Source organism: Delphinus delphis, chromosome 2, assembly GCF_949987515.2.
Source record: "Delphinus delphis chromosome 2, mDelDel1.2, whole genome shotgun sequence".
Taxonomy (NCBI): Eukaryota; Metazoa; Chordata; class Mammalia; order Artiodactyla; family Delphinidae; genus Delphinus; species Delphinus delphis.
Window position 1 is genome coordinate 104495918 of NC_082684.1, and position 11190 is coordinate 104507107.

The following is an 11190-nucleotide window of genomic DNA, read 5'->3' on the forward strand; positions in this document are numbered from 1 at the left end:
TAAAGCAACTATTGCATTTCAATAATTATACTGTATTTACTAGGAGAACAAAAGTATTTCACTTTTTACATCATCATACTTGATCTAAACTTTAACTCCAGGCACTCCATGTTTGGATTATTAAACCCCTGCTTTCCCTCCTTGTAAAAAGTAAAAATGAAGTCATTTTAAACTGACATTTTGGGCTTGGTTGGTAGTTTCATTTAAGTAAGATAGAAGCAGTGTAATTCCATATTCTGTCACATAGCTAGAAGATATTTTCTCTTTGAAAGTTGCATTTTAAAATATTGATTGTCTCAGGAAGCTCAGATTTGCTAATTCATTTCTGTAAGACCAAAAGTGACTTGCTTTAATGAGTTTTGCCTTAGCTGTTATTTACCATGTGCTTAAAGATTCATAAAATTTCTCAAAAAGGAAATGTAAGTGAAATGCTACATGTTATTTTCTTAAAGGTACACAGTGGGGCCAGCTTTTGATCATTTTAATGCTGTTCTGCAAAGCAGCTCTGGCTGCGAACTATAATTGTATTTTCATCTTCACTGTAGAGTTCATCTTGGTGTCAAATGCAAGTTGATAAGAAAAAAAGGGCTAGTTTTCCAGTGTGGCCTTGAGTTCTTAAATAACTATCCATAATTTAAAAGATTAAAGTTAATTCATATCATATGGTGATAGAAAAGTTTTGTCAAGATCATCCCATGTATACCATTAACCAAACAGCTTCCATAAGTGTTCCAACATGAATATCCATATAGTATCCTAGATAGTTTACCTTGCTTCTCTGGACCTCACATTCTACTGTGAAATGATGGGGAAGGACAAGGAGACCTTTAGGGTGCCTTCTAGCTCTGTAGCCTTCCTAGAATGGTGTCCATCACCTATATTTATTCATTGACAGTGTTCCAGGTATGTGAATCTCTATTTTCTGCTTTTAATATCACACTACTGGAAAGAACTAGAAGGTTATCTAGTCCACCTCTACTTCCTTTCCAGCTGGTTAAACTGAGGCCCCGTGAGGTGAAATCACTTGTCCAAGGTCACCTAGCTCAGTCGTGGCACACTGCCATGTTGTATTGGTATATCCTGTATCAAGCCACAAAGACTGGATATAGGTCAGCTGCTTCTACATTTCTTACTTACATTTGTGCATTTGGGTTTCTACTTTTGACTATACTTTTTAACTTGTCTAAATATTTAGAAATCCTCTAAACAGTCCCGGAAATCTCCAGGAGATGAAGATGACAAGGACTGCAAAGAAGAAGAAAATAAAAGCAGCTCTGAGGGTGGAGATGCCGGCAATGACACAAGAAACACAACTTCAGACTTGCAAAAAACCAGTGAAGGGGTAAGAATGTACCTGCGATTTCTCTTATCTTCCTGTTAACTTAGAAGACATTTTGCCTCAGAACAGGTTTCATTATCTCAGCATTAGTAAACGTTGCCTTAGTAAATGGAGAAACATTCTCAGCTTGACATATACATTCACTCACAGCTCCTGAATAAGTGATCAGATGCTTAGAGTCTGAGAACAAAAGAGAGCTGGGTGGGAATTACACCTGTCTATCAGTTTGGAACTCTGACAGGTTTATTCTTTTTTAAACTAACTTCACCTTGAGAGTTTTTTAGAAGTCAGGCATGAAGTATTGAAATTATGAAATGCCACCTCAGAATTTGACAGTTGTATTTCTTATATTATAAAATGAATGGCATGTTCAAAATAGGGTATTTTATACTGCTCCTTCTTTCTTAGAAGCAGTATGTAATTTAATATACCCATGGGGATTTTAAACATTTAAATATTCAAGCTATATGTGAATATTAATGTTTAAAGGAACCAAGGGGAAAACTTGTACATTTTGAATCTTGTTAACTTTTGTTAACCTCTGTTAACTTCAAAGTCACAGGCAAGTCCACCTTCGTAAAAGTTTTAGTGAAGGCAGATTTTGCCCCTGGTCATTTTCCATGAGTCTTTATGAAGACTAATTGGACAGCAGCAAATCATTTTAAAACAATACTGATAAAATAAATTATTATTACTCTTTAGTTAAATTCTGGTTTCAGCTGAGTTCTTGCTTACTCTTGTCAGTACTGTTTACCTCTCAACTGTCTCCTCCTGCTTCCAGTTACCCATGATTTTTCCCAAGTTATGATTCTGTTTATTCCCTTGTTTCTCTCACCCAGCTCAGTTTACCCCATCCTCTGTCTGTCTTCCTTCTCTTGACCTCTCTCCAATAAATTTCTAGCTGTACTTCCCATGACAGAGGAAGAGGTAGTTTACACCCGTACTACTCAGTGTGTGGTCTGCAGACAGGTAGCATCAACATCACCTGGGGGCTTGTTAGAAATGCAGAATCCAGGCTTAACCCCAGAGCTATCAAATCATAGTCTGCATTTTAACTAAACGCCCAAGTTAAAGAGAAGCACTAATCTGCACCTTCCTATCACCAGAGTCCAGAATATCATCTCCTGCTTTCTCCAAGGCTACACCCCATCAGTGGTCCCCTTTCTCTCCTATACCTTTACTTTCTTTTCTGCTGGCTCCTTACTCTCTGCCTATAAGCAGTATCAGGTCTCCCTTAACCTTAAAGATACCTTCCTTCCACCATGTATCCTACTCTTTTCACCTTTCTCTTTATCTCTAATTTCTTAAAAGAGTTCTTTTTTCTCCCAGCGTCCATCTTCTCACCTACTCATGCCTTAACCCAGGGGTCCCCAACCCCCAGGCCGTGGACCGCTACCTGTCCGTCAGAGGCCTGTTAGGAACTGGGCCACCCAGCAGGAGGTGAGCGGCGGGCGAGCAAGGAAGCTTCATCTGCTGCTCCCCATCGCTCGCGTTACCGCCGGAACCATCTCCCCCCTGCACCCCACCCCTGCCCCTGCACCCCAGTCCGTGGAAAAATTGTCTTCCATGAAACACAGTCCCTGGTGCCAAATAGGTTGGGGACCACTACCTTAACCCATGGCACTCTTGTTTCTTCTTTGACCGGTTCATGGAAACTGCTCTTGTAAAGTTTCCTAGTGATCCTCTCATTGCCAAATCCAGTGTCTCCTTTAGTCTTTATTTTACTCTGCAGCATTTAATACCATTAGCCACTTTCTCCTCCTGACTTTGCCTCCAGGTCACCAGTCTCTTCTGCTTCCTCTCCCAGTGTCTCCTCAGTCTCCTTCTAGAGCACTTTTCTCTAGGCTGTCTTGGTACACTTCCAGTCTGAAAGCTTCCCCTGTTTCCATCTTATGCACTCATGTGGTTTCAGCTGTTAGGTGTTATGATGACTTCTCACTCTAGCTCTTGCATTGTAGATTCATTTTTCTAATTTAATAAAACCATTTCTACTTTAATAACTTGAAAGCACCTCAGAAGATAGTTGCTACTAGAAGTAACAACAGCAGCAGAGTCAGAGTAGTAGTGGCTAACATTTTTACCATGTGCCACATACTGTGCTAAATGCTGTACATGCATTTGATCCTCATACAAATCCCAGGAGGTAGGTGCAGGTGTTATTTCACTTTGTAGCTGGGGAAACTGAAGCTGAAAGGATTGGGCCAGGGTCGCACAGCTAGTCAGAGCCTGAATTTGAAGCAAGAGCCTGAGATCTTTTTATTTTTAACCTGTTTCTAATAATATAATTTTATACACAAAAGGATATATATATATAATATAAAAATAAAGTAGTAAGCATGGTAATTTAATGAATACCAGAGACCCTACCACTCAGCCAAAACTAGAACATAACAATAACTTGTATCTATATACATGTTCTTCCCCATCCTATCTTCTTCCTAACCAGAGATAACCACTAGCGTTGTATTTATTATTTCCTTTCATTTTCAAAATTTTAGCCCATACCTAACATATACGTATATACTTAAATAATAATATAATTTTGCTCATTTTTGAGCTAATGCACATAAAAGAGTTTCTTTAGGGTATGTAAACTCACACTGGACATGCTGAGTCATGAGTTTAAGGTTTTTAACTTTACAAGGTAATGCCAAAGTATTTTCCTAAGTTGTTGGATCCATGTATACTCCCACCATCAGTGTATGAGTTCCCTGTGACTAACTGGGCATTGTCAGACTTTAAAATTTTTGCCAATATAGTGGATGTAAATTATAGTCTAAATTTGTGATTCTTTGATCAATAATGAAGTTGAGCCTCTTTTCACATGTTTATTGACCACCTCTGTTTCCTCTTCTGTGCAGTGCTTGATTTTGGTTTTTTGCCCATTTTCCTGTTGGACTTCTTTTCTTACTGACTTGTAGGACTCCTTTACATATTCTGGATTCTCACTGCCATGGGTGGTCACATGCATTGCAGATATCTTCTCTAAGCTGTTAGTGAACAGACTTTCTTAATTTTATTGTAGTCAAATGTATCAAACTTTCCTTGTTATGGTTATCGTTTTTCTGTCTTGTTTAAGAAGTCTTTTCCTATCTCAAAGTCAGAAAGGTATTCTCCTATATTTCCTTTTAAAATTGTAAAGTTTTGTTCTTAACATTTCAGTGTTTAATCCATCTGGAATTGATTTTTGTGTATAGTATGAGATAGGCTCCTACTGCATTCTCCCCATAGCATAACCATTTAACCAGCACCATTTATTAAATAGTCTCTCCTTTCCTCTCTGATCTGCAGTGTCATCTGTCATATAGCCATGGGTCTCTCTCTGGGTTCTCTATTCTGTTCCTTTGGTCAGTACTAAACTTTCTTAAATTTTAGTAGCTTTATAATGTGTCCTGATATCTTATAGGGCAAGTAGCCTAATTTTTTTTTCAAATATTTAATAGACATGGTCCAGGATAGAAGGTCAGAGGGGCTTTTTTTTCTTGATGGGAGAATATACAGCACATATGCTGATGAGAATGATCCAAATATGGAATGATCACAAAATAATAATGTAAGAAAAAATTGCCACAGTAGTGCTCTTCAGAAGGCAAGAAGGCATAAAATCTAGTGCACATCCGGAAGGGTTACCTTACTCCATCCACTGAAGCAGGAGGAAATGCAGAGCGTTTGGGCACAGGGGCAGGTAAATGAGTACTTGGGGTGAGAGCATGCAAAAGTTCTCTTCTGATTGCTTTTATCTTCTTAGGAAGCAAGGTCAACATTTGAGAGTGAGAACAGGAAGAAGTGTTGAAAGTTTAAAGAGAGAGGAAAAGGGATAAAATAGTTACTTAGAAGAACAGAAGAGTGATTGGACTTGGGAAATGAAGTTGAATTGCCAGACAGCGGTAAGGGCCCACGTGAGGTTAGTGGTCATGAATTTAAAGTGAGAACAGTCAGATGGCTGTGTGTTTCTCTCCAGGCATATTCAATTGTGCAATCATGGAGTGGCAGAGAATTGCATTTAACTAGAATTGGTGCTTGCCCAGAGAATAAAGGAGGTTCAAGACAAGGGAGTTGAGGATGTATGCAAGGAAGGGATTAATTATAATGATGGACCCATGGAATCCAAAATATGTTCAGAGGGAAATAAGGATGTGAGGAAGGAGACAGGATCAACAGATTTTGCATATCCAAGAATTCTTGGAGTTGGAGTACTGGATAAAGGGAGCGAGCTGGAAAGATAGGTGGTTATAGAATAGGAAGATGTTTAGATCAAACTGCGGAAGGGTGGCAGTAGGTGCTGATGACAGTGCAGGTGAGTTTGGTATTTTGAGTGGGACAGTTTTTCATTGTGTGAGCACTGTTCACATCGCAGGACATTTAGTACCCTTGGCCCCTGCCCGTTAAATGCCACAGGACCTCCAAGTTCTTATAATAACCTAAAATGTTCCCATAATTGCCCCCAAAAGAACAGTGACTTAAAACAGTATTTGCAAATACTCTCAGTGGTTGAGAAACACTTGTCTACGAAATAGCCATGGAAATGAGTGACTGAGGTAAGGTGGAAGACGAGATCTTTGGAGAAGAGGAAGTCTAGGAACTTAAGAGGCCAGAGTGTTGGAAAGACGATCTCTCTGCATGTCGACATCCAGCAGTTATTATGCTATTGAATGACAGTGGGCCAGAGCTAAAGTCTTCAAGGAGAAAAGGGGAGTGACCTGGGGTGTCTGGAGGTGACTGCAGTAGGGAGGGGTGGTGGTTCACAATATTGAGACTAAAAGCTAGAAGGATTATTTTTCCTGGGGATGGAAGCACAGGGGAGAGGAAGAAGAGCTTAGAAATAGTCATTAAGATCAAGGACACCTTCCCCACCTCGGGGGCCCGTAGTATAAGAGCTGTGGCAAAGGAAATAGTTACCATCTGGGGGTTGCAGGAAAAGAAGCAGCACTATCTTCAGGGGAAACCAGGTTTCAGTTAGAACAAGTTGATGAGTAAAATATATCATGAATTTAGGAAATTTGCTGATGGCTATGATTTCCAAGGGGCCCAGTGGAAGAGATTAAGGAATCTGGGTTGGGGGCGGTGGGAGCATTTAAGAGATGAGGTTATAAACAAACATGTAAAAAGTGACTGAGGATGAGAGTCCAGGAAGTGATAGATGCTCTGGAGCCCATCTTGTGGCAACCGAAGTAAGCAAGAATAAAGGGCGTAAGGAAAAAGGATTATTGATGGCTCAAGGCAGATAGTGGTGTTGAAGTTATGAATATTGATAAAGAAAGGAAAGAAGAGGTTCTTACAAGGAACCCACAGACTTCTGAGACCCCCTTTATTTCCAGAGGCTCTCTGCCTTCATCCTCACCCCTGCTAGTGGAAGCATGAGGCAGAAAGGGTAGGCTCCAGAACACTTAGAGCTCCCCTTCCTGATTCATGTGGCTATAAAGTGGAGGGGACTAATCTTTGTGGCCAGGAAGCCATGCAGATAATATACCTGTTCTATTGTCTCTTGCCATGTAACAAATTATCCCAAAACTCAGTGGCCTAAAATAGCATTTTCTATGAGTCAGGAATCCAAATAGATGTAACTTGTTGATACCTCTATCTTGATCTCTCCAAAGCTGCAGTTAAAAGTATTAGCAGGGGCTCAAATCATTTTGAGGCTCATCTGGGGGGTGCGGAGGGGTGGTCCTCTTCCAAGTTCACTCAGAAAGTTGTTGGCAGGATTTGGTTACACACAGCTTACTGGGCTGAGGGCTTCAGTTCTTCATTGACTGTTGGCCAAAGGCCTCCCTTGGTTGCTTGCCACATGAGTCTCTCCATAAGGCAACTCCAACATGGCAGCTGGCTTCATTAGCAAGAGAGAGAATGCTAGCAACACAGAAGTCAGTCTTTTGTTATCCCATCACTTTTGCCTCATTCTGTTTATTAGAAGCAAGTCACAAGGTCCAGCCCACACTCAAAGGGAGGGTATTACCCAAGGGTATGAATACCAGGAGGCAGCCATCATTGAGATCCATGTCAGAAAGCTGCCCATCCCTGAACCAACCACTGATAACAAGGGGATTAGAACTGGCTCAGACCAGTCAGGTTCTCCCCATCCCTGGAGCTGGAGTCAAGTCCCCAAATCACAAGGCTATCACATAATTGTGGGGAGGAGCAGAGGATAGAATAAATGTTGGGAGGATAGCCAGAGAGTTCACTGTAACCACTAACCAATATTCATACCTTTATTCTTCTGACTCTGGAACTATTGTTCTTCCTGCCATATAGTGCTGCCTCCTTATGTCTTGCCATTGCCCTCTAGATCAAGCCCAGACTCCTTATTTCAGCATATAATGGCCTTCACACTCCAACCCCAATTTATCTTTTCAGCCTCATTTCTCACCGTTCACTCTCATTTATTCTAAGCCAGTGGTTCATCAAGCTGGCTCAGGACCCCTTTAATACTCTTAAAAGTTATTGAGGGCCCCAAAGAGTTTTTGATATAGCTATTGATATTTACTTAATTAGAAATAAAAACAAAATTTTAAGATACTAATTTCCTTTAAAATAATAATAAACCCATTACTTAGTATAAATAACACGTTTTTGTGAAAAGTGCATTTTCCCCAAAATTTTTTGAGAAAAATGGCACGGTTTTACATTTTTAAAAATCTCTTCAATGTCTGCTTTAATAGAAGACATCAGGCAGGATTCTCATATCTGCTTCTGGATTCAGTCTGTTGTGATGTTATTCTGGTTGAAGTATAGGAAGAAAATGTGGTCTTACATAAACATGTAGTTGAGAAGTGGAGTTATGCGTATTTTAATAGTCTTTTCATATCATTGTGTGTATTCTCTGATATTACACCAATTCTGTAAGTGGTAATTTCTCAGAGGTTAGTTGCAGTGTGGAACTGAACCCTTTGTATTCTGTTTGGTTAAAATCCATTGGACTGTCTGGCACTTTGAATAGCTTTCACACATTTGGAAAATCTTTGTTCCCTGAGTTATTCAAGTTTTCCAAATATTTCATTATGAAATCTTTTTAGTCACATTTTAAATATCACTGCCTGTCTTGTCAGAAGAATCTACGTTTTGGGAAGCTGTTGGTTGTGGAGGATTTAAGTTTCTAGAATTCTAATTTTCACTTAAAAGCTCAGATTTTATCATTGGTGACAAATACTGCCATTTTCCTTGAAATAATAGGCTTATTTCATTTATTTTTGACAAAGTGCCAAATGCCCAAGTCTGAATAACCATAGTTTATCTGTCATCATTTTTTGCAGTAAAACTGGTGCTCCATAAAATGATCCTATGGAAAAAAAAAAAAAGATCCTATGACTTCACCTGCCTCATAACTTCTGCTTACTATGTTCTGGGTGTCCTTCAGCTTCACTGCCACCCTGCAGCCTTTCAATGTGCCTCATATTCAAATGCCTCAAGAGAGAATCTGATTGGATTAGCCAGCCATTATCCAGTATAGAAGTGGTGTGGCGCTGAGCATGGCAACCAGCGCGTTAAGGAACAAATTCTGGCTGCTTACGTGGAGGAGACTTCTAGTCTAGCAAATACTCAGAACAGTGTGTCCAGGACATTCACCATTATGAATTAACAAGATATATTTTCACACACAGGCGCACAGAGTGTGATTATGGTATGAGAAGTTAAAAAAATTAGATTTATAATTTGGTTTTATAAGTACTCATTTGATAGCACCTTGTTTAAAGACCCTGCCCCCCAAAAAGCACGTCCTTAAAGTTATAGTCACATTTTGCTACCACTTGCACTTTGTTTGGAGCACGAATAATATTCTGAGGCTGCCATCAGACCATCTGTTCCAAATATACTCTTCAACATGGATTGAGTAGTTGTTACTATGAATTTTCTACCAATGTAAACATAGAATGTATTGCCTTTCACATTAATATTAATAAAAAGACATTGTTACAAATAATTTTCTTTGGTCGATTAACAATTTTTCATTGTTTTAATGGGTGTCTTCCTCCTTCACAAGGGAGGAAAATCCTCTAAAGTCTGTGAGTATAATCTTATTTCTAGTGTTTTTCTTTGTTAGGAGTCACGAGGCTCTGAATCTTGCAAGTTCACAGATTTTAAATGTAATTTTTATTTAAGATTAGCTTTCTCATTTTGGTAGGAACAAAGAAGGCTAAGAAATGTACTTCTGCCGTCTTGAGTGGATGGTAGGTTTAGTAACTTTTCCTATTTGAAGGTTCTGGAATTATTTGTGTATTGTATTCTGTACGGTACAGGATAGATTTTGGCTGCATAAGTGAAAACATACCCATGAGTGAGCACATGTATGCTTACAAACAAGTTCATTCACTCAGTGAAGTAAAGAGCTGAAGCAGGCTGTTTTTAGAAAAAATATTGGGGGCCCGAGTTCCCTTTTTCATTCATCTCATGAGAACATTACTAAGGGGTTTAATGTATTTGGGATAATGATGAAAACAAAAATAGCATCCCTGTGGGGAAATGTAACCTGATACAATTTAAAGTGGGACCAAAATTGAAACATAATTCTTTTAGGAAACGGAAATATTTTATCTTTGTCACATGGATGTAATCTAAATTTTAACAGAAATCTAGGCTTCCGTTCTTTTTGTACATCTTGATTTTATTAACTTTTGTATTTCTTTGAGCCATATGTCACAAGTAAGTTGTAAATATTATACAGAATAATCTGCATACTCTTCAAATACTTTTTTTTTTTTTTTTTTTTTTTTTTGCGGTACGCGGGCCCCTCACTGTTGTGGCCTCTCCCATTGCGGAGCACAGGCTCCGGACGCGCAGGCTCAGCAGCCATGGCTCATGGGCCCAGCCATTCCGCGGCATGTGGGATCCTCCTGGACCGGGGCACGAACCCGTGTCCCCTGCATCGGCAGGCAGACTCTCAACCACTGCGCCACCAGGGAAGCCCCCCCTTTTTTTTTTTTCTTAATGGAACACTAAAAATGCCCTAGTCATTCCTTTAGCTTTTTGCACTAATAGGTATAAAGCAGAGTCTCAGGGGCTGTTCTTGCTAAGTATTGTTAATGCTGCAGTGCAGGTTGGAATCTCAGAAAACCCAGTTATATACTATAAAGTTGTGGCTAGCTTTTATTCTTAATATCCAAAATCATCTAAAGGCTTGTTTTCTTTCTTTTTTTTTCAGACCTAACTACCATAATGAATGCTGCATATTAAGAAAACCACAAGAAGGTTATACGTTTGGTTGTCTAATATTCTTGGATTTGATATGAACCAACACATAGTCCTTGTTGTCATTGACAGAACCCCAGTTTGTATGTACATTATTCACATTCCTCTCTGTTGTGTTTGGGGGAAAAAAGACATTTTAGCCTTTTTTAAGGTTATTGATTTAATTTCATGTTATTTGGTTGCATGAAGTTGCCCTTAACCACTAAGGATTATCCAGATTTTTGCACAAGCTTATACAAGTCTAGGATCCTTTATCAAGGCAGTTATGTTCATCAGTCTCCTGCCTTTACTCCACCATCACCAAACACTCAGTTAAATATAAATTAGCATTTTTTAAAATGACCACTCAACATAATGCTTAAGGGATTTCCTCTCTGTGACAGAACCCAGGAACCAATTCCTAGATACACAATGTTGGCATATTGAAGATAAACTTAAAATTGTTCTTCAGTTTTGAGGCCATGTGTAAAGTTTAATCATATTGTAAAATATCTATTCCGTATTAGAAATAGCTAGTTGACAGCTTATACTTCTCAAAACTCATGTTGTTAACGTACACAAACTCAGTTTCTATATGTGAAGTTAGTGAGTCTTTTGTGTTACTCCAAAATAAAGGCAATGATTTATTTTTTCCCAATCTCAATACAATTTGAGCTAATCACTCAAGCTGG

General features: G+C 39.1%; 1 protein-coding gene across 1 annotated transcript in view; it reads left to right on the plus strand.

Annotated features, from left to right (window-relative positions):
* Nucleotides 1-10649, plus strand: part of HDGFL3 (HDGF like 3) — a 73945-nt gene extending 63296 nt beyond the window's left edge. The window contains exons 5-6 of the mRNA XM_060005345.2: nucleotides 1196-1342; nucleotides 10473-10649. Of these exons, the coding sequence (XP_059861328.1) occupies nucleotides 1196-1342; nucleotides 10473-10478 (153 nt within the window). The 3' untranslated portion in view covers nucleotides 10479-10649. The remainder of the gene's footprint in view (nucleotides 1-1195; nucleotides 1343-10472) is intronic.
* Nucleotides 10650-11190: the final 541 nt, after the last annotated feature.